Here is a 24,274-nt window from a genome sequence, read left to right as displayed (position 1 = left end):
TCAACAAAGTTCTTATGTCATGTCCGAGCTCATTACGTTTCGTCGAAACGTTGCGAGCAGTGTATACGGCGTTCTTATTAGAAGCGGGGCTAGAAATGTATTCCGAACAGTTCGGACTTTTCGTTTGTGAATTAAATAACGATTATAGTGCCTCTATCTTTTCCTTTTTTGTCATTTGTCAATCAGTTTGAAGAAACGGCTTGCTATGTTCTGACGCTGACGAGCCAGTCGCTATCTCATTGTTTATTTTCCGCCTAACCGCTCACGGGTGTGATCAGCTGCGGTACATTTTTTCTCGCCGCGCAAAATTAAAATTTCGAACGTAGATGGTCTGTAATTCGCAACAGGTTGCAACAAAGACGTCCTATCGCTATCACTCGCCTACTGTATGGGCCGGTACAAGATGTTCTGCTGTGAACATTCATTTGCTGTCGGTGAAGTCGTCACCTACGCTTCAGCATATTGATTTCATTCCCTTATTCTTGATACGTGAAAGATAGAGCGGGTGCAAGTTTGACCTTCTTTGCATCTTTCTTTTGCCGATCATCAACCGACTGGAACGGCCTGCCCCGTCACATTGCCGAAATCACCTGTTTATCAACTTTTGCTGATAAGCTTAATACTAATATTTTTCATTGAACTCTGTGGCCACTAAATAGAATAAAACCCGCCACTGAGGAGTTTTTAAGGAAATAAAAGTGAAAGTCTGTTGGGGTGAATGTGTGTAGGGGATAAAGTGCGAGGAACTTACTATGCGAGCAAAATGGTGCTGCACCTTGCTTAGTGCTTAACGAGCGATACTAACTCTTGCCGATGTTAGGGAATTGAAGTCCTTTCTGCGGACGTTATCGATACAACATTGGCGGATGAGCGCATATTTTGATCCTCGAGAAAGCCTTGCATCGTGAAGGGCCGGCTACTCAGGCAGTCATTGGGTAGCAGAGATCCAAGGACTTGACCAGACAGATATGATAGTCACTAATGTTGCAGCCAGTTACAGCACATGTCATCCCTTTTGTGTTCCCCATTTCGTAGCATGAATGAAGTACAGGACGTCAGCTATCACCCAGTTGCATTTGCAACAGCTGATCGCACAGGAGCATGGTAGAAGCGGTAATGGTTTCGCATTCGTGCGTTTTCATGCCTGAGGCCACGCACGGCACACCGCATATAGGGCCATCTTGTTTCTCTAGAGCAAACTACTCCGCGAAAAGGGCCTACGCGTCGGTATAGTTGTCCTGCCAAATGTCATGGGTTTTAGAGAATATTCAGGAAGGGTTAATGAATCGGCGATGGAAATTGTAGAAGGCTCTAGAGCACTGGTAAAAGAAAAGTTCGGAACAGTTGCGAAAGAGTACGCTTATAGTGCATTTATCCATCCATCACACCACTATCCACCGCGCGCTTGAAAGGCCAATGTTTTTATTCACATTGCAGTACAAATGAGGATGGCTCGCATTAGAAATTAAATAAACAGCACTTTTATTATTGGAACTAAACCACACATACTGTTAGGAATGGCCTACCGAGGTGGCAACATGGAAGTTTTCTCAGCCAGCTGCAGCTGCGAGCGTTGCGAGCTTCCCCGAAGAGAACCATGGAAGCATATCACAATTGCTGCGGTGACTCGTTTCGCAGGGACCTCGAGGTGCCGCTTCAACACCCCCTCGGCGCCGTTGTGACAAAACGCAATCGGCGGACCAACTATTGTTACTGAACCCGCCACCGCCGATATGGTCTTTCTGCAGCAAGAAGAGCTTCCCTAACAAAAGGTTGCTTTGCGGTACGTGGGCCCCAGGATTCGTCACAGTCTGCTGACACTCGTGGCGACCACAGGACGCAAGACATTGGACAACCGGCGGCCACGCTGCGGGAGTCAGCTAGGGAAACCAACGCGCCTTTTCAGCCGTAAGCCCCGAGTTCTGCAAAGCCCGCGTATCCTCGGAGGGGTGCAGTGAAACCTGTGCGGCATGTGTGTGTGTAAATCCCCTACCCCCTTCCCTCAAAGGCGGGTCGGCCACGAGGGCTTTCTACGCTTACTCGTCGAACGTTTCCCTCACCTAGGGATCTAGGGAACACCGAGTGTTTATAAGCAGCTGTTTGTCGTTGCTACTGTGTGCTCGTCATCGTGATCGTGCTCGTGAGCTGTGTGCTCGTCATCGTGCTCTGTGATCGTACTCGTGAGCTGTGTGCTCATGCTCGAGAAGCAATGTGTTTGGAGCCTCGTGCTCGCATGTTGTATGCTTCGTCTGCGTGCTCCATTTGGGAGCCACGCTTGACTGTCGAATCTATCTCTTGTTTAAAATGTAAATACTGTAAATAAACCGTGCACGCCTAAGTCCCGACGAAGAGTCAAGGTCCTCCCTACAACTACGGCCGCCAACTCCAATAATACATGGGCACGCTGACGAGCAAACACAAGGTTTCTCCGTGCTCAACTAAGACTTTCTTATTGAGGATTTAAGTAATTAGCTTAGCCTGCATATCCCAAATGCGAAATTGGAAACAGTCGGAGCCAAGAGCATGAATACACTCAGTAGGAATCGTGAGCATACAGCTGCTACGCAAGATCCGTGTTGGCGTTGCTTTCACCTGCTGCTAAGCATAATTAATTGGCCAGTCAAATAGCCATTATCGCACACACTACCAGGCACCTGAAACGTTGGAACACATATATGATTGCGCGTCGTATATGCCGGAGAAGTTGACTCGGGAGCTTCCCTAGCCAGCATTGGCAGGCAACCATTGCGGGAAGTTACTATTCTATTCCCATGGCCTGTTATTCAAACTGTAAGGCAGCCAAGGAAAGTGTTGTTGAAATTCCTGCATCAAGTTGCACTGGACAAGCGGCATTAGCAGGGCTGTAGTGTACTGCACGTAAGTAGCCAATCCTTCCCTTCTCCTCAACATGATTAATGCTTATGTTGCACTCCCGTTCCCTATTCTACAGCGCAAGCAGAGTGTAACATGCTAGAACGCATCAGTTCAGGTTAACCTCTCTGGGTAACCTGCAAATAAAACCGTTGTATGTCTGTGAGCCCAGCCCCCATTTCACGGCACTCATTCTGAGTAGTCCCGAAAAATGTTTACGGGCGTCCCGTTAATGAGTTTTTGTTCCCACTAATGAGAACAGTTAGCGTTACCTGGGGCAAAGTAAAATTGTAGTGAATTTTGTTAGAGTTGACGATAAATATTACAAAACATGGTGGTAGTCATAATATGCCTGCTAATTAAACATGTATATCCAACACTCGCCAGTTTTAATTCCACAATTTCAGTATGTGCTCTTAACAAAATTGCTAGAAAGGTAATAACATAAATTACGGCAGTAGTAGCGCAGCGTCACTGACACAGAATTAAAGGCACAGACTGTCCAACGTTTTCACTGTCTGGCTCCCCTCGTTCATTTCCCATATTACTTCGGGCTGCTGGCACGAATCAAGAGTTTTTCAGGCTTACCTTGATGTCAAGCAGCGCCTTCCAGCGCGGGTATATGAGCTCGACGATCGCCGTCTTGGCATGCGGAAGGAAGAGTGCCTTGACTGTCACGGCGCTAAAGAGCCCCAACTGAAGCAGGGCCAGAATAGGTGAGATCTGGGGCGGTGCGGTAGAGAGTGCCGTGTTAGACACTAATGATATGCATTCACAAAGCTTGGCTTATCAGATTGCTCCTTTGCTACTTCAGTTATCTGGTGGCAAAATGTCGAATACAAACGAAAATGAAGGAACCGCTTCAGCTCTTGAAGTTGTCTCACAAGCTTTAACTTGGTTGAAGTCAGTGCTGCGGCTTCTTAAAGGAAAGCGGAATATGTGGTTCCTATGGTTCTTTAACAAGAGCACGTGCCAGCATATTCAATGAAAGAAAACGAATCACTTGACACTGTCCAACAGCAACCTGAACCCGATCTCGACACGGTTCATGCTTTGTCATTGAGTTAAAAATGGCGTCGATTCGCCTTGTTTGCTTTGTTTTTTTAAGCTAGTGCAGCTTTAGGACAGTTACAGTTGGCTTTAGTGAAGTAGGCGCAGGGCCCGTGACGGGGTTCGCGCTTAGGAATGGCTCAAAAATAACATCATCTGGGGCTGCAGTACAGCAGGTTCTTGTGACGGGCACCTCAAAGTACCTAGCCAGTCACGAACTGTTCTCAAGTGCGACGATTTTCAGTGCTAGCTCTTATTATTGCAAGCCATCTCTAGTTCCAAAAACTCTACTTGATTATAGGACTGATTAGCGCGTCCACACGCCACAATTTACTAGCAACCTAGAACAATCGGCACTATCTCGCTCGGTGGTAAGTGAAACAACCAATGAGGCTAAAAAACTGCGTGCATATAAATGATTTATGACCTCACGCTTGCGCGAACTCAGGGTCAACTTAAGGTCAGTTTCGGGCTAAATTATATTTTTATTAATTTTGAAATCCGACACATCTGGCCAACAATATCAAACCACGTCGCATTGCTTTGGGCGAACGGTCTGGAAATCCTGATCGCGCTTACAGCGAAATTTTACTGATACATGAAACCGCACTTCTCTATCTATGTAAAAGCCGAGAGAACAACGGCATACACATAGACCAAGACACACAAGATGCTGTAAACCTCCGTGAAAGCCATTGTTGTAAGCAGCTCCACCCAATAAATACCGAACTATCTGTATTCATTTCACGGTGTCGTCCTATTTCATTTGTTTAGCGGCTCCTTTCTCTGTCCCCCCCCCCCCCTATGTTTGATAACTTACAGTAAGTATCAGCTGTCCTTGTAGATGTGCATATCTGACACTTTCAATAGCATAATGCTTACTGGAATATTTGAAAAAAACGTGAAAGAAGGGTTCTGTGGTGAAGTGAGGCCTTTTCGCATTCATTGCTTCTTGGATCTGTTATGATGTTTTATTGTTTGTCTAATATTGCAGCACCACTGATCTTCTTACTCTCATTCGTTTGTATACCTTGCCGACGGTAGCCACTCCATTGGCGGTGCAGACGAAGATCACAAACCAGGCGAAGATGTAGCACACTAGCAGCTCCCAACGTATGCCGCCGAGATCGTCAATGCCACTCGTCAGCTTCAACGCACCGAACCTTCAACGGATGTACAATGTAATGAGTGGTGCGAAAGAAGAAATAGAGATTTAACGTATTATCAAAAACAGATAGAACTCGAATTGTGGGAGAGAGATTATTACATGTAATCACAAAAACGAGCCAAATCACTGAAAGACAGCGAACGTATTCGGCCGCCATTGTTCATGGCATTGCAGCCAATTACTCCGGTAGGAACACAAACAGCAACAAACAATATAGACTACCTGTCTGGCTAGCCCAGGCAGATACAGGTTAAAGAATCCTCAGCATTCCGTCCACCTGCTGTAAACTGCTACATCACGCTGCCCTGCTGGAAACTTCCCAGAATTCACTCTCTGAGGCAAAGAGAAGGTCTCGGACAGGTTAAGGGATAAGAAGATCAAGAAGATTACTGGTAAGGCGAATAACCACCCTGTTTAAACCAACTTAAGAATTCTGGGAGAATTTTTTTTAAATTTGAATTTCGACGTTAATGCGATTAGCATTGAAGCAAGGTAGTAAAACACCGTATTGCCACTGTCAGAATGCGTGATGTATGAGGCGTGTATGCAGTCGGGCTCTTGTCTCACGCCACGGAGGTCACCAGAGAGAACACTGGTGACCTCCGGTGAGCTCTACATTCCTACGGCTTTCAATATGTACATCTTTTCTCTCACTTTCTACGCGCGCTCGATGTCTCTCGACAGCGTCAATTCTGTGCACCGCTCACCAAAAAAAAAAGAAAGAGAGAGAGAAAGAGGACAAACTCACAGCAGGAAGGAGTACTCGGAGTGGTGCCGTGTCTCGCGGCACTGCTCCGAGAGCTCGGTCAAGTACACGGTGGTCGGCAGGCGCACGTGGTGTCCGCACACCGTGAACGAGGTTTCGTTGGGGTCGCGCGGGAACGGCTGCTTCACGCTCATGTCGTACAGACTCATCTTCTCCGCATGACACTGGTGCTGCGGAGGTGCGCGATACTTTAGTGATTTCCAGCTTTTCTGTCAGGAGACTTTTTCCTTGCAAACCCTCCCGCACTTTTCTGATGATGGCTGCTGCTGTCTGGCCTAATAGCTATAACACAGAACAGAGCAGGCACAGCCAAAAGGCTCAGATGTCGGCTGCAACCATAGCGGTGGGATGTTCTCTTCTTTATGGAATTACACAGTTAAAGGGCAAACCGTACCTAAACTGTATATATCCTCACTGCAAGAAACATGTGCCTTGAAGCGTAGAATTTCTCTATGAAAGCGAAGATTTTTACACCTTACTTTCGGCGTTTGGCGAATCAGCTCAATCGGTTTTTTACCCTTTATGGTTGGCTGGTCGAAGAGAATTTGCAAAAGTAAACTTCGCCAATCCCGGAGACACCATAACCCTTGGTCGCTTTGGTCACGTGGGTGCGTGCCACGGCTGTGTGTAGGGCAGACATGCAATAGTTATGCTTGGAAGCGCGACGAAGTAGATGAACGGCTTTGCAACATTCAATTTTCTGCTTCACGAAAGTTTTGCATCAAGTAGATTTCCAGCACGTGCGTTGCACCCTCATACCTTGTAAACAAAAATAACGCGAAATGAGTCTAAACAGCTCGTGCCATGTTGCACTCCCGTTACTGGGTTTTTTATGCTACGTGCAGGCCGGGTTAAATATTTAATCCCCTACTCCCCGTGTGTCTGCATGTAAAAAATGGGAGTTTCTTTTTTTGCGTCAGTGAGAAGGTTGTTCGGGGGGATAGTCAGACTACTTTTTACTCTATTCACGAAGTTTTTGCGACCATTCCTGAGAGTCATTCCTGACACTTTACCGGTTATGGCGCCGAGTTTCGTCTTTTCGACAATATGTGGACTCATTTCCAATCGATGGGACCATGTTTTGCGGTAGCGTACATAGGAAAGAAAGACGACGAAACGTCGCGATGGCTGGCTTCCTACGACAGCAGGAGCTTCAGCGCAAGTGAAACAGGCGTACTGCTTGCATGCACGCGTAAACAAAAAAAAAACGCAGCCATGCCCCGTGCACTGCTTTTACTACTCAGCCAACTGATAATTATAGACTGTTCAGTTGTGCGCCCAAGAAAGCACTTACGGGACCCGCGCTGCCGTGCGTACATCTCTTCGACTATCTCTTCGATATTTTGGTGAATGCACCACCACGCATGTTTTCCGATAGCGTGGCCGTGCCTGTCGCAGAGTATATATGCTTAAATGTAAGGGGGCTTGTGAGGACTTGTGGAGTATAATAGTGATATTTAATCACGTAGTCTTAAACTCCTTATGTGTGGTTTCTACTCATGTGATCTAAAGCACCGTACGTCGCAAAGTCGGCTAATGACATCCTTTACTAACTTTATTAGAGGTATTAGCAAGACGATGTAATGTAGCGCATTTTACTCCAGCATGCCAACACAGTTTTTTAGTAGAAGAGAGATTCCAAAGCGCACGGGGGCCGAGAACGCCAATCGCGGCTCATTTTTGCTAACAGTATAGTGTTTCTTTATTTAAGTTTAATTTCCTTTAAGCGGGAACACCATTTCCTTGACCCAAGAACCCAAGTCACTTCACCATAAGGAAGGTGACTGGGATCTCTGTGACTCCCGAAACCCCAAACTTGGCCATGGCTGCAGACAACGCAACGAAGAGGCAGCCAGATAAGTGTCATCGTGTGCTCCAGCACTTTGCAAATCACATTCAGTTTAAAGTCTATGTAGAAGGAGGAGGTTATCATAAAAGCAGGCGATGATTTAAGGAGCTTCATGAGAAGCGCGAAACCCAATACACGCCGAACCAGAGGGACTCTAGCGCGGTGGCCATCCGGACGCTAGGTAACAGACGCGATTCTCAGCGCCGTAGGTTATGTTGTGAAGTGGACTCAAGCGCAGAAACGCTTTTGCATTAGATAAGGGCAGCGCCAGGTTGTCAAAATGAATTAGGAACCCTCCAGTACGCCATTATTCACCGCTTACTCTACAGTTTCGAGACGTGAAGATTCTTAATTTGAGTTTAGCCCGAATGAACGGCAACGGGATACGCGAATGCAGTACAGAAAACATTGACGAAGAGCAAAGCACAGACACAATATTTCAGGAAATGGTATCCACACAACCTAAAATACAAGGAGTCATTGCTTGCATCGCTAAAATGGCCATACAGAAATACAACAATATCTTCAAGGCAGCACATATATGAAAATATTCGTTAAATAATTTTAAGTAAATGAAAAAAACGGCAAGCTCCTCTCTGTTTCAATTCTACAAAACCATTTGAACACAGGTAGCGATTGCAAATTTTGATGGTTCTATGGTGTGTGTGCACGCTAGGTCAATGGAACACAGGTGTTGTAGGAAGCAATATGCGTCTCAAAAGTTAACAGGTTGTTGCTAAGAAAGGCCAATAGTACTTGTGCACTGTACTTTGCCAGTGCACCTTGCCCGTGAGCATACCAACCAATGCGGACACTTGAGCCAGGACCTCTTCTACGCCCAATGCTCAAAAAGGGTGAATATGGGAATCGAGCGGCCGTACGTCAGAGCCTTAACAGCCTGGTTGGCCACCTACGTGAAGTTTTGTCAGACCAACGCTTCCTGTGCCATCGATTACAACATGTTTTCCTGACTTTTCAAATTTCCATTGCGAATAACCAACACCTTCTTCCAATAGTGCAATAACAGGGAGTAGGCCTGGAAAACCCTGGACGAAACAAAAACATGCCAGTTTTCAGTACTCTTTGCCGACGCTATGTAGAATTCAGAAGTGTAGTATATATATATATTACACTTCTGCATACTAGGCTAGTTTCAGAAGCAGCGACACACTAAGATGAACAATAGGTAAGCTCTTCCAAGTAACAAATTAATGACGAAACCTGTCATTGTCTAACTCACGAAGTTAGATATTAGTAAATACATTGTAGGCAACGGACCGCAAACTGATCGGTCTATCTTTTTCAAGTCTTTGGCGTCTCCATTCTTATGGATTAGGATTATCATAGCGTCTTTCCGAAATTCCGTTAAGCTCGAGGTCACGAGGCACTGCGTATACCGGGTGGCCAGTTTTTCTTTGACAAGCTGCCCAGCATCCTTCAAGAAATCTGCTGTTACCTGATCCTCCCCAGCTGCATTCCCCCTTTGCATAGCTCCCAAGACGTTCTTTAGTTCTTCCGGCGTTACTTTTGGGATTTCAAATTCCTCTAGACTATTCTCTCTCACATTATCGTCTTTGGTGCTACTGGTACTGTATAAATCTCTATAGAATGCCTCAGCCACTTGAACTATCTCATACATATTAGTAATGATATTGCCGGCTTTGTCTCTTAATGCATACATCTGATTCTTGCCTATTCCTAGTTTCTTCTTCACTGCTTTTAGGCTTCCTCCGTTCCTGAGAGCATGTTCAATTCTATCCATATTATAGTTCCTCATGTCAGCTGTCTCACACTTGTTCTTACCATCCTATGGTCACTGGAGCGCACCTTGTTGAGCACGTCCACAACTTGTATCATGCCAGGGATAGCGCAGAGTATCAAGTCTATTTCATTTCTAGTCTCGCCATCTGGGCTCCTACACGTCCACCCTCGGCTAACCCGCTTGCGGAAGAAAGTATTCATTACCTGCATGTTATGCTGTTCTGCAAACTCTACTAATAACTCTCCCCTGCTATTCCTAGAGCCTATGCCATATTTCCACAATGACTTGTCTCCAGCCTGCTTCTTGCCTACCCTGGCGTTGAAGTCGCCCCTAATTATAGTGTATTTTCTTTTGAGTTTACCCATCGCCTATTCCACGTCTTCATAAAAGCTTTCGACTTGCTTGTGATAATGACTAGATGTAGGGGCGCAGACCTGTACGACCTTCAATTTGTATCTGTTATAAAATTTCACAACAAGACCTGCCACCCTCTTTTTAATGCTATAGAATTCCTGTATATTACCAGCTATATCCTTATTAATCAGGAATCCGACTCCTAGTTCTTGTCTCGCCGCTAAGACCCGGTAGAACAGGACATGCCGGCTTTTTAGCACTGTATATGCTTCTTTTGTCCACCTAACCTCACTGAGCCCTAGTATATCCCATCTACTACCCTCTAATTCCTCCAATAACACTTCTAGACTCGCCTCACTAGATAACGTTCTAACGTTAAACGCTGCCAGGTTCAGATTCCAATGGTGGCCTGTCCGGCTGCTCAACAATATACCATATTCATGATATCAACCAGGTGATATACAAATGTGCAGAATATAACCGACCCTTATATATAGTTTTCATCGATTACGAGAAAGCGTTTGATTCAGTCGAAACCTCAGCAGTCATGCAGGCATTACGGAATCAGGTTGTAGACGAGACATAGGTAGAAATACCGAAAGATATCTATAGCGGCTCCACAGCCACCCTAGTCCTCCATAAAGAAAACAACAAAGTCCCAATGAAGAAAGGTGTCAGGCAGGGAGATACGATCTCTCCAATGCAATTCACAGCGTTTTTACAGGAGGTATTCAGAGACTTGGATTGGGAAGAGTTGGGGATAAGCGTTAATGGAGAATACCTTAGTAACTTGCGATTCGCTGATGACATTGCCTTGCTTAGTAACTCAGGGGACCAATTGCAATGCATCGTCACTGACCTGGAGAGGCAAAGCAGAAGATTGGGTGTAAACTTAATCTGCATAAAACTGAAGTAATATTTAACAGTCACGGAAGAGAACAGCAGTTTACGATAGATACATCTACTTAAGGCAGGTAGTGACCGCGGATCCGGAGCATGAGACGGAAATAATCAGAAGAATAAGAATGGGCTGGGGTGCGTTTGGCAGGCATTCTCAGATTATGAAGAGCAGGTTGCCATTATCCGAGAAGAGAAAATTGTATAACAGCTGTGCCTTACCAGAACTCACCTACGGGGCAAGCACCTGGAGGCTTAGGAAAAGGGTTCTACTTAAATTGAAGATGAAGCAACGAGCTATGGAAAGGAGAATGATGGATGTAACGTTAAGGGATAAGAAAAGAGCAGATTGGGTGAGTGAACAAACGCGAGTTAATGACATCTTAGTTGAAATCAAGAAAAATAAATGGGGGGGGGGACATGGGCAGGACATGTAATGAGGAGGGAAGATGAGCGATGGTCATTGAGGGTAACGGATTGGATAGCAAGAGAAGGGAAGCGTAGCAGGGGACGGCAGAAAGTTAGGTGGGCGGATGAGATTAAGAAGTTTGCAGGGAGAGCATTGCCACAATTAGCACATGACCGGGGTAGTTGGAGAAGTATGGGATAGGCCTTTGCCCTGTAGTGAGCTTAGCCAGGTGCTGCTACTGCTGCTTCTGCTGATGATGATGATGCGCAATGCCTTACGACTTAAACTGCACCAGAGAGCTGCAGGAACGCCTATATTATACTACTATATTAGAAGAAAGACATTAAAGATTTGAAAGATTATGGGGAATTACCTTGCATTCTGTAGAGTATGAAATATTCACCAAGATAATTTCCAATAGAATTAGGGCAAAACTTGACTTCAATCAACCAAATTGACAGGATGGCTTAAGAAGAGTACATTCTACAAGTTGTTCAGGCTCTGTATTGATGAGGCGTGAACTTTGATTCCGGAAATAGGCGCCATGCCTCCGTCTCCGGCCCCGTTCGTCCACCGCTCTGGTACATTTTCCTGCATTATTCGCTCGCGCAGTATCAGCCTAAAAGTCGAATTAGTGGCGAAGGTGTTCAAGGCGCTTCATTCAATGTGTTCGGACGCACTTCGAGCCGATATAATCGAACACTGTACGAGCTAGACGTTCTCCAGCCACCAGCCGGAGTCGGTCATCATACGCAGTATTGCTACACGTTTCCATGGCTTCAAAGCTCGACCATCCCAGGTCTCCCTGTATCGCTTCATCCGCGTCCATGGCCAGCTGCTCATAAACGGCTGACCTCTCTCTAGCCATTCCCTTGTTTGGTCTGTCAGACAGACTGATGACTGCATTGGCGAAAGTAAGCGCGTAGACGGGGACCGTTGTTCATAGCTCGCAAACTATGAGGAACTGGTTAAAGCTCCGAAGTCACTGTCTGGGAAGGACATTTCCGGCCTGCCTTGAAGCCTCGCATTGATGCTCTTCATGTGCGAACGTGTACACTGGCTGAATACACAGATTGGCACCCAGGTAACTATAACTCTGTCGCCTGCCGTATCACCTGGCCTCGTGTTTTCATCAGTTGATTTCAGGGATCGCCAGCCCTTTGTGCGCAGGCGCGAGAGAGAAAATCTGGGCCTTTTGCTTCTTGAATATATGCCTTTGCCTAGGCACTACGGAGGAGGTTTCTTATCGCGTGTTGTATGCGTTTGCACCCTGGACATGACGGCATTGCGGAGTGAGGTCGAGTTTGCTTACGCTCCGACCGGGGCTGCCCGTGCGTGTGTGTGAAGGTACGTCGGACAAAATTTCTCGCACCTGCAGCGCTGGTGCTGGGTCAGTCATGCCGATTTAAGCCTTTCTTGCCCCTTACGGCGTCCTGCCTTCAATAAACAACACTGATTTTTCTGGGAGAGCAGTAAGGGCCGTAGTTGAGGCCCGGCCTGCTCACCTGGTGCCGTACCTTCGCTCTTGGCAGGCTTTTCGTATGCTGCTGTCCGCGATATTTCAGGAGCATTTTTGAGTGGTCCCCTTTGAGTGAAATAAACGCACAGCGACTTAGCAACCGCGCTTGAACACCACTGGGTGATGTCACGCCATGAGGTTTGTTGGCTTTGCGCCTCGCCGACGTTAGGTTAGGTTAGCTTATATTTAGGCTAGGTTTAGGTTACCTTAGCCTAGGTTACGCTAGCATAAAAGGCGTATCCCCACAGCGGTTCCGCCGAGGGGATTATTACCTTTTTCGTCTCTACCACGTTTACTTAGGTTAATATTAGGTTAGCCTAACGTCAGGTTGCGTTAGCGTAGTAGTGTAACGCGTTAGAGTAGCGCGACGCATTCTCATGGCTGTTGAACAGGCGCCGAACGCCACCGGCGACCTTTCGGCCACTTGCGTTCAAACGCGGCTGTTTGAACACATGCGGCACGGCTTCTACTACGGTCCCTACTGCTCCCACGGAAACATCTGGGATGTTATTTCCAAGGTGCATCGCCTCAAGGCGCGAGAACGCTATGGTGCGGCACGATTGACTTAGCACGAGCGCCGCCGGTGCGAGACACTCTGTCAGACACAACGGTACCCAAATGGGGCGTGAGTGCCCGCTGCTTCGCCTATTTCGCATATGCATACCGCATACTTCACCTAATCCACAAACGCATACCGCTGCGATAAGAAACCTCCTCCGTAGTGCCTAGCCAGAGCAATATACTCAAGGCGCAAAAGCCCCATATTTTCTCTCTGGTGCCGGCTGTTACTTGCGCCTGCGCACCAACCTCCGCCGATCCTTCAAATCAACGTTTTGTGACGGGATGAAGTAGTGTTCCTGTATATTCCCCTGCAGGGAGCAAAGTGGTGCATGTCTTTTCCAGCGCCACTCGCACCGCTATTCGTCGAGCGCTATGCGGTCGCTTTGAGGCGCTTTGATGCAGTCGCTTTGATCAGCAAAAGTAGGGCATCTAAGTAGGCACATCGCGGCAGCGCGCTTCGGAAGTTCCTGCAGCCCATTTTGTAAATCTTGTAAAGTGTGCAGCGGTGGCGTAGAGGAAGAACACCCGCCTCGCACGCAAGAGGTCCGTGGTTCGAATCCCGGTGCCGCGCAATTTTCCTCTGGATTAAAAAAATCCGCGTGTTGATAAAATTGTATAAACAGGCCTGGAGTGTGACCTGATCCCGGTGACCAGAACTGGTAAAGCACTCCCTCACAAGAGCAGGATTGGCCACCCTGGTGTAGTACTTGGCCACAGCCTCCTATACGAACCCAACAATCAAACACCAGCCCTAAGTCCCCAGCAGCTGCGAAGCAACTGACTACGGCGGCGATCAGACCTGCGACGCAGTAGAGGGTGCTAAGAATCTCTGGCTCCCAACAGGGCGCCATTGGAATATGAACCTGGCATAGTTGAACGTTATCTAGTTAGGCGAGTCTAGCAGTACTATTGAAGGAATTAGATGGCAGTAAATGGTATATAATAGGGCTCAGTAAAGTTAGGAGGCCCAAAGAATCATATACAGTGCTAAAAAGCGGGCACGTCCTGTGCTACCGGGGCTTAGCGGAGAGATGAGAACTAGGAGTCGGATTCCTGCTTAATAAGTATATAGCTGGTAACATACAGCAATTCTATAGCATTAACGAGAGGGTGGCAGGTCTTGTTGTGAAACTTAATAAGAGGTACCAAATGAAGGTTGTACAGGTCTACTCCCCTACATCCAGTTATGATGACCAGGAAGTCGAGAGCTTCTATGAAGACGTGGAATCGGTGATGGGAAGAGTGAAAACAAAATACACTATACTAATGGGCGACTTTAATGCCAAGGTAGGCAAGAAGCAGGCTGGAGACAAGGCAGTGGAGGAACATGGCATAGGCACTAGGAATAGCAGGGGAGAGTTATTAGTAGAGTTTGCGGAACAGAGTAATATGCGGATAATGAATACCTTCTTTCACAAGTGGCACAGATGAAAGTGGACGTGGAGGAGCCCGAACGGCGTGACTAGAAATGAGATAGACTTCATACTCTGCGCTAACCCTGGCATCATACAAGATGTGGACGTGCTCGGCAAGGTGGCTGCAGTGACCACAGGATTGTAAGAACACGAATTAGCCTAGACCTGAGGAGGGAACGGAAGAGGCTGGTACATAAGAATAAAAAAATAAATAAAATGCTGTGACATACTGTTTTTTTGTTATTGTTCTCTTTTGTCAAGTTATTCAGAAATATGAAATTGATTTCATATTTTCTGCCTATCCCAGCATAGTGCAGGATGTAGAAGTGTTATATAGGGCAAAGTGCAATGATCATAGGTTAGTGAGGTCTAGGCGTCACCTGAATTTTAAGAGCGATAGCACTGAGCGAATGCGCAGTGCGTCATTGCACACATCAAGTCGCGGGCCTCCCATGCGTCACTTGAGCTTCAGATTTCATCGGAGCGGTGTCTACTTGGATTCAATACCAAGCGTTTCTCTCAGAGGCAGCTTTGAAACGTGGTCACCCACGGAAGCATGCCTCAGAAGGCGAAGTAAAGGAACAAAAATGCCACACGAGGAGCACAGAGGCAAGCGCCCGCTGAAGCTAAAACCACCACCAGCATGTCTCAAAAGGAAAGGCGCGCATTTTTACAACGTAAACGACGACATGCGGATGAAGACCTAAGACAACGTGAGGCCGAAGCTAGATGTCGAAAGCGGGCGCAGGATGAATTCAGACAGTGTGAAGCCGAAGCGCAACGTCAAAGGCGGGAACTGGATGCAGCATCTCTATAGCGTGAGGCCCAAGCTAAACGACCCAAACGGAAAGAGCAGGCCGAAGCTTGAGTCAAAGTGCCTCATCAAGCCGTATCAAATAGGTTTAACAAGGCTTTTGTGCAGAATACGTTTGGTAGTGTGTGTAACAGACTGTTTTTCCAACGACATCACACATGTGTAAGAGGCAACGCACACTCTACTGCAACAAAACTTCCCCGGACAAACCGTTATGACGGTTCAAGTGTGTCAAGCATGCCTCGCATCACTGCGGAAGGATACGCTACCAAATTTCTCCACCACCAAGGAATACGTGTACCCTCCTAAGCCAGCGCATCTGCCTCCGCTGAACTTGGTGAGCGAGAGACTGATTTATTCGCGTGTGCCGTTTATGCGCACTTCTGTACCTCACATCTGGACAGTTGGCCATCAGCGCACCTGTCGTCAACGTTCCCATTCACGTTGCGGAAACTATCGCCATGCTCCCTAACAATCCGGAAAACGATTGCGCCATTCACGTCATCTTCAAACGCCGTATGATATACAAAACCTCATACGTACAAGGTATGGTCAAGAAATTTAAACTACTTCTCTGGCTACACTTTTTAACGGACTCGAAACTGCATAAATTTTACAACATTAAGAAGGTGGACATAGCGGTGGTGGATGCCATCTGGGAGAACTTGAACAAAGCCTCAGATGATGAAGTGGAACACTTTGAACAGGCATTCGACGACATTCACGAACCTATGAATGTTGCTCTGGCAATGTCTCTTGGCCATCAAACCATGATCATAGACCACAATTAAACGCTCGCCATGGCTGGGTGAGGGTCGAACACCACTGAACGTCATCTTTGACGAGCGCGTGGCGGATTTGTCCGTCCGAGAAATTTATTTCGGCCATGCCCAAAACATGCACCCTGACGCTAAGCCGTGGGCGATGACGATGACCATGAGCGAATGCTGACGACGCGACCGCCGAGACACCACCCATCATCACGCGCGATACATGAAGATGAGGCGATACCGTGTCGCTAATTCGATGGCCATCATGTTCCGCTACAACAGACCGTCTAGCAACATCACGAGGTCGCAGTTGTAAGACAATGAAGTCATTAAGAAAGTCTTCAAAAATTACATGGCGTAAATGGCGGGGGTTTCGAACAGCGTCACCTACTCACATGCTCGGAAACAGCACATATTCGGTATGATCCTACAACTCGGAAAGCCCTCAGCTTTCTTGACACTTTCCGTGTCCGATGTACATTGGCAAAACCTTCTCGCTCATCTGCAACGACTCAAGATAAATCCCGAAGAAGCATTGATGCCCGTGCAGAGATTGATGCTGTGCGAACTCAGGCAACGTTTCAGGGACTATCCCCTCACGTGCGCTGTCTACTTCGACGAAATCATGAGGGTGATCATGTCCATTCAGAGCAACCAGATCATTTCACCATTTTCGCCCTACTACGTTGTCGAACATTTCAAGCGTAAAGAGTTTCAGTAGCGGGGAAGCGCACACGCACACATGCTGCTCCGGATGAATGGCCTGCCAGACGAACCACGTGGTCCCGACATGCCAAAAACCATCAATATGGCTGACATCTCATATCGGTGCATGTCAGTCTCGTGGCTAGGCCGCGCTGTCACACTTAGGATACCCTCACGTGTTTGAAAAATTGGCGCATCCAGTGTCGCTTTACCTCACCATTCAGGCCGATCGAAAAGATCATGATATTGACGCCACTCCCACCTCGAACCACTGATAAAGAGGCTGCTCGGCACGCACAACTTACGGCGCTGCACCATACCATACACGTCGCACTAGAGGATACAGTGTACGAAGACCTTCTTCAGCTGTGCCAGCATCACGGAATAGCGAATCTGGAGGAGTACATCTCCGTGGACCGCGGCGGCTGCGTGAGACCATGCATCATGTTGATGTGTGACACGATTCAAAGGTAAACTTCTTATTGCCAATGTCCTTGCTTCAAACATGGTCATTGAAGTTGTCATCGATGCCTACGCGTGCGCCTCTTATGCCGTGGACTACTTCAAGAAGGCGAAGAAAGACATGTCGAAATTGCACCACGAGATTCAGATCATTGTGAAACCTCCCGATGCCGAGATAAGCTACAGCAAGCCACTGCAGCAGAACAATCTCAACATGTTCAATGCAGTTGAAATATCCGCTCAAGAGGCCGCTTGGTTTCTCTCGCAGCCAGGCATCTCGAAAATGAGCACGGATGTGGTCGTCACAAACACGCAGTGACCCGAGCAACGCGTACGCGTGCACAAAACACTCGAAAAAATGGACAAAGAGGGCCTCGACGAGGCAAGCATGGAAGTGTGGAAAAAGTTGGACATGGAACGCTACAAGGATAGGAATGAACGGCTTTGTCACATCACCTTCGTGGATTACATCACGGTGTGCAGGCCACAGAATGATGCATTATGGAGGCCACCGGCTATTCTTCGGTACCAGTGCTATCCGGAGGTTGACATTCTCAATTGTAAACAGGAAGACGTCTTGTTCTTCCATCGATTTGAGAAAGAAGTAGAAGTCTATGAAGGACAGAAATTTGTCGAAGTCTTTGACCAACACTACATTGATATCATGAAAGAAGTACACTCACAACGTTGACATTCATGAACTGCACAAAACATGCGAGAAGATCGTCAAAGGAGAAACCACTTGTCTCGAAGATATTCGGCAAGCACAAGAAAGGGAACATCCACAACAGGAATACGAGTCTGCTACGGTGCAGCTTACAACCACTGCGAATAACATAGACAAACTTCAAGAACTAGACGTGCAAGCCGAGGCACTTGCACCGAGATGTTGCGCGGTGCAGACGAGAACACCCATTCTGGCCAGAGGCGTGTTCCTGCAGAAAATGTGTCTGACAAACTACGGGCACCTTGAAATCCTCCATCAAGTCACACATCGCCTCAAAACGCCAATATCCGCACCGCTGTAGATCTTCACGGGTGCAGCTGGCTGTGAAAGACGTTCTTCTTAAGACTCATTAAGAATCTCTACAATCGATACTGCAACGTCGGTGACGTAGACCACAGTGTCAATGCATACATACCGTGCGCAACGGCTGGAAAGGCAGCAGTAGCGCTTGGGGATGTCACCGTATACTTTGCCTTCAAGCTGACCAAAACGGCTCCCAACCGGGAACATCTCAGCAACTGTGATCACAACACCTTCTTCAACACGCTCAGAAACATTCGGTGCGTCACACGATGGTCAGCACCATGCCTGCCGACACACTCTTTGTGTTAGGCCAACACCTCCGCCGCATTTCTATGCGACTCAACGAGCCATTCGGAGGGCACAATGTCACTCTTTCTGGAGAACTGAGGCAACTGCCTCCGGTCAGAGCATCCCAGGCCTCCAAACGCTCATCCCTTATTAGCAGCGTCTTCAGCACAGCTCGGATGCCATGGCACTACTTGTCATACTACAACCTCACGCAAGTTGTCAGGCACTCCGACAACACATTCTCTACGCTGCTCACCAAAATTGGCGACTGGGCACCTTTGAAAGAAAGTGAACAGCCCCCCCCCTCCGTCGCAAGCAGATTGGGCACCGTTGAGAACGCTGCAAAGTGCTGCCTGGAGAGTATAATACTCTTCTTCTCAAACCAAGGCATCGGGAACTACAAAGCACGAGCTGCTGCTGCGTACGAAGGCGTTGTAGAAATTTTCTATGCCACGGACAACAGAATGGAACACCGATCCAACGGAAAACTAGAACTTGTGCAAGCAAAAGTTGCAACTGTCCTAAAGGCCGACACTGGATCGCTGTTCCCGAAGCTTTCACTGTGCGTAGTACACCCATACTTGATAGTACGTGGCATTGATGTCACAGATATATTAGTCAATGGCTTTGTGGGGAATCTACGCTTCGTCCAGCACGATGTACCGAAAGAGTGGTGCTGCTGTGGATGCAATTTCCAGATCACTTGCGAATTGTAGCACGGTGTAAGGGGCGCTATCTCTGATTGTATGAGGCAGCCATCTTGTCAACGTGGGTGTATATAGGCTTTGTCTACTTATCGTGTCATCTCAAGGGCAAAGGCGTCCCGTACATCATTCTCAAACGGACGGACCCAATTTCCCGTCGCGCAAGCTACTGCGATCACAATCCACAAGTCAAAAGACCATGCAACCGATTACGTTCTCATGGTATACTCAAAGCAGTACTCGCATAAATTATTTTACGTGGCATTGAGCCGAGTCACCAACCGCAACAGAATCTACCTCACAAACAAGATAGCAGATTTCAAGTTTTACAATGGTAAGAAAACTCTAGACCGCGCATTGGCCGATGTATTTCGACGATTAAAAAAACAGCCACTCGAAAGAGTCACGAAAGAATGCGCCGAGCTGGCTAAGGCGGCACCACAGCTCGGTGGATGCGCGAACGTCAGGGCCGTGCTGAAACCTCAACGAGGTCAACCTCAACGAAGCTTTCATTATGAGCGTCACGGAAACATAGATGAATCCAAATGCTAGCAGGGAGATCCCGGGGTACCACTTCGGATGCAGTGCACAGATACCAGGAAACGATGACCCAGGAGTTACCATCTACGCCAAACCTGACGTCGAACTCGCAACCGTCTCACTCGAGGAGTGGTACAATCATGGAGAAATGCGCGCCGTGTCGCTGGCAAGTGGACTCATTATAGTATTCGCCTATCTGGCGCCAAACATATCCGAATACGACAGAGCATCGTTCGTCATGCGCAATATACCTGAAGACATCGCATCGAAATCATTCATACTAATAGGCGACTTTTATCAGAACACAAGGACAAATGAGAAATTTCTCAAAACGCTTTACGACGATCACGGAATTGCACTCGCACAACCACGCACAGCCATCACAACTTCGAGAGGAACATGCGTCGACCTAGCCTTCCACAACAAAAACGCCGTGAAGGACTTGAAATACTTCTCAATCTAATTTACAGATCACAAGACAATGGTTCTTTCATGCGACCTCGTCATACTACTGCCGACACCACCGCAGTACCTACGACGCCAAGACTACACGCCAGTCATACATCCCTCTGATGATTTCCAATCCTCCCTTTCTCACGTAACTTCGGGCGTACCACAGGGATGCGTCCTCGTCCACCTATTGCTTTTAATCTATATAAATGACTTGCCAGAAAACATTTCTTCCTGCATGCGAACCTTCACTGACGATTGCACCATATATCGGCCTGTACTGATGACCACTTAGCGCGACAAAACGACCTTTACCGAGTTAACAACTGGCGTAAAAAATGGCTCATGTCACTGAATACAAAGAACGCAAAATGATCTCCTTCACACGCAAACGAATCATTTCCGACTACTCCTACACAATTAATAATTACCCACTGTCGCACGTGTCATATTATACTTACATTGGTGTTAATTTCACACCCAACTTCTCCTGGTCTCACCATATTACCACCACATGCGCAAGAACTTCAATATCTTTAGGATATTTCCGTCGAAATTTGCATAGCCATCCCAGTCACGTTCGTCAACTAGCTTATGAGACCTTCGTTCGCCCGCAGCTTGAATTTGCCGCATCTATCTGGTCCCCCTACCACAACTATTTAATTAACATGCTTGAAGCTGTTCAGAGTAGGGCCGCTCGTTTCATTTCACGCAGTTATGACAATCATAACAGCATAACGCAAATTAGGTTAAATCTTTCACTTCAACGCCTGTGTGCTCGCCGCTATATTGCCCTTTTATGCTTTTTTCACAAATACGCATAGAGCAACAGATCATTCCCACTTCACCTCGATGCTCCCTTCATTGCATCACATCCGCTGCATAGTTACTCAAGTTTCACGCGATTATATAGGTCAACTGTTGCCTTCGAATCATTTGCTCGTCCTCGCGTCATACGTTTGTGGAATGGTCATCCAGACAACATCGCATCCAAATCAGAGCACGGTAGTTTCCGTCAACTTCTGCACTCTTTCTTTTTGCAATAAAAATTCCCCACTAGTTCTCCCAATTTCGTTTTACTTCTTGTGCCATGCCCTGTATCCCGCCCATGTATTTATTTATTTCTTATTTTTATCACTTTAAGACCAAATACATCTGTCATTTTTTTGTACCACTGCATGCGTTTTCCTGTTTGTTTTTTTCAGTGTCCGACTTGGTGCCCGTCTACATTTCTTATATTGAAAAATATTTTTAGTTTGCACGCTATTAGGCCCTGCGTTTATCATGCTCTACCATTGTGCGTCTTTCAAACAATGCCGACTGTTTGCGCGCCTAGAATCCGTATTTTCGCTGTCTATGTTCGGTTGTAGATTCTTTCCTTTCTACTGTCGTCATTGCAATCGGTATACTTTGCAGTTCTTGTGTGAAGTATTGCCATGTGTATCATGTTAGCCAAGATTTTGGCTTCGTCTTATCCTCTTTCCTGCCCAAACTTATATTGTCGTCATACCACGTTATCATCGATTTCTCTGTTTATGTGTGTTAATTGAAAATTTGATCTTTGTGTTGGTACTCTGTCGAGACACTTTGTACTTTTGATACCCCCCTTACTCAATGCCTTGCCAAGGGTCCTGTAAGGTATCTAAAATGAATAAATAAGAATCACATTGTAGCAGTAGAAGATGACATAATCACGACAGATGTACATGCAATTAGGCACAAAATAAACCTTTCTGTAGCAAAATGGGCCGAACATTTATGGAGTGTGGCCAGCATATACGCAAACACACACACCGATTCAGCTGCAAGAACTGCAATGCTTGTCGGAAACATCAATCGAAAACTTTCCACCTAAGCGATCAGAATGCATTCGCATTCCCACACGTAAGCCGTCTTAAGTGGTCCTGCTGAACTTTTTAGGGAGCAAATGTTTTCAGCGATTAATGCAGCTGATAAAACTACGAACTTCACCTCACATAGTTGTGTAATAATTTCTTATTGCCGTCAATGCTTCGCGTTTCGGTCGAGACTGCGACCTTTATTTACGCGTTCAATGTTCTCTGTACGTGGGCACCGCGAAGTAGCACTGAGGCATTAAGAATATTACAATGATGTAATGGGGGTGGGATTGTTTGCGGAAGCGCTCCGTCATAAACCGCTATCTCTGCTGATGTCCGGCTCGTCGACACTAGTAGACGTTCGTGGCATAATAGAAAAGTTTAACAGTGACGCTCCGTAGTGTCTTCGCGTATCCAAAACCCGAGGCCTGCTTGCGTCCTTTAAAAATCCAGTTTGGGTTATCTGTACACCCGTTGGTTTGCGTCCCCTAAATTTAAGTGCGGAAACACTGAAATTCCCTGTTATTTTAAAGACAGGCTGCATGTGAAACGGGGGGTCGAGCATCAGACACGACATCAACTGCTCAGCGTCCTCCCTGAAGAGCGTATACCGTGAGATTGACGTTCCTGTCCACGCAGTTCAGCGGACTGGCACCCCACCAGGTGAAGCACTTGGCCCAGGGAAGCTCGTCCTGTAGAGCCTGCAGGAAGTAGTAGAAGAGGCAGCCGTCTTGGAACGCCTTGTACGCCGTCTGCACGAACGTCTTCAATAGCATCGCCATGCCCACACCTGCAGAGTATCACGTGATGGTCTCAGTTCGAGCGGTAAGCTCAGCTAGTTGGCTCTGGTTGTGCCTATTCCCTGTATTAGCAGAAAATAACACCCTCAATAGTAGACAGAATGAAAGGGCACAGGCTGTACCCTAAATACGTGGTTAAAATGTGTTGCGATGAAAGGAATGCTACGGAGGCAACGCATGGCTCTGGAAAACAGCTCTGGAATCTCACCCGTGTTAGTATCATTAACGCGGATGAGATCGTAGAACTGGGGAAAATATGTACAGTGGGGCGCCTCTACAACGAATGCCTCAACAACAAAATGACCTGTATATCGAAGGAATAATTTTGTGCCGGTTGTGTTGCATGTGCTATACTGTGAGCGACCTTTACTACAAAGTGACCTATGTGGCGAGTGAATTCAGAGGCCCCGAACCATTCGTTATAAAGGTGTTGGACTGTACATCCTATTTAAAAAGCAAAACAACAGAAAATACCCCTCTGTGTGCGAGATTTCACCTACTATTGCAATAATACGGACATTCTAGGCAACTTATAGCCTTCGGTGCGGGTGTCGCCGGGAGACCTCGCATGAAGTTTAGGTGCTGTAAGGTCGCGCCCTGCGGACCGTATGCTTTGCTGCCGAGGGAAAGCGTGTGACGGTGAGCCAAGAAGGGTGGTTGCCATATGGACTAACACCTCTTGCTGGCACAGTGCTGGAAGTCGCGTGGTCAAGTGCGAGCAAAAGTAGGCGGTGGAGGGGCAATTGGAGAAATTTACCACCCGGTAACATCATCAAGTAAAATCGCGTCTCCTTCTCTGTCCGGTCCTTGTCTACGCACGGCTATCGGGACAATTTAGAGCACACGCGGTGCGCGTGCGCCTTATGTATGAGGTAATCTGTGGCGGGTGCAACGTTTCGGCGCCCTGAGCTCACTAATCATATCACGCGCGCCTTGTGTTAGAGATCGTGTAATACTGACATGCGTACTTGTTTATCTTTATCGGTTGACCATTTTTCACCCCTCAACAAATGTTATCGCAAAGAGCAGGACGCACCTGCGTATATCGGAAGTTTCTCGAGTGTTATCGAAGTTTCTATCCGCTGCCTGTTTATTTATTTATTTATTTATTTATTTATTTATTTATTATGCCCTCAAGGTACGGTTGTACATTGCAGAGGGTAGGGTCAAGGCAAATATAGAGAGGCAAATCACAATGGTTTATTATAGAAAGAAAATATAAGTACAAAGAAGCAAAAACTTTCGAAGAAAG

At 47.0% G+C, this 24,274-nt stretch overlaps 1 protein-coding gene across 1 annotated transcript in view; it reads right to left on the bottom strand.

Annotated features, from left to right (window-relative positions):
- The window catches only part of LOC142558279 (sodium- and chloride-dependent glycine transporter 2-like), a 75,305-nt gene extending 65,744 nt beyond the window's left edge, over positions 1–9,561 (bottom strand). The window contains exons 1-4 of the mRNA XM_075670432.1: positions 9,508–9,561; positions 5,838–6,025; positions 4,952–5,084; positions 3,460–3,594 (exon numbers count right to left, since the gene is read on the bottom strand). Coding sequence (XP_075526547.1) covers positions 3,460–3,594; positions 4,952–5,084; positions 5,838–6,025; positions 9,508–9,561 — 510 coding nt within the window. The remainder of the gene's footprint in view (positions 1–3,459; positions 3,595–4,951; positions 5,085–5,837; positions 6,026–9,507) is intronic.
- Positions 9,562–24,274: the final 14,713 nt, after the last annotated feature.

This window comes from Dermacentor variabilis, chromosome 9 (genome assembly GCF_050947875.1).
Source record: "Dermacentor variabilis isolate Ectoservices chromosome 9, ASM5094787v1, whole genome shotgun sequence".
In the NCBI taxonomy this organism is placed as follows: Eukaryota; Metazoa; Arthropoda; class Arachnida; order Ixodida; family Ixodidae; genus Dermacentor; species Dermacentor variabilis.
This window is presented reverse-complemented; position numbering and strand designations above follow the sequence as displayed.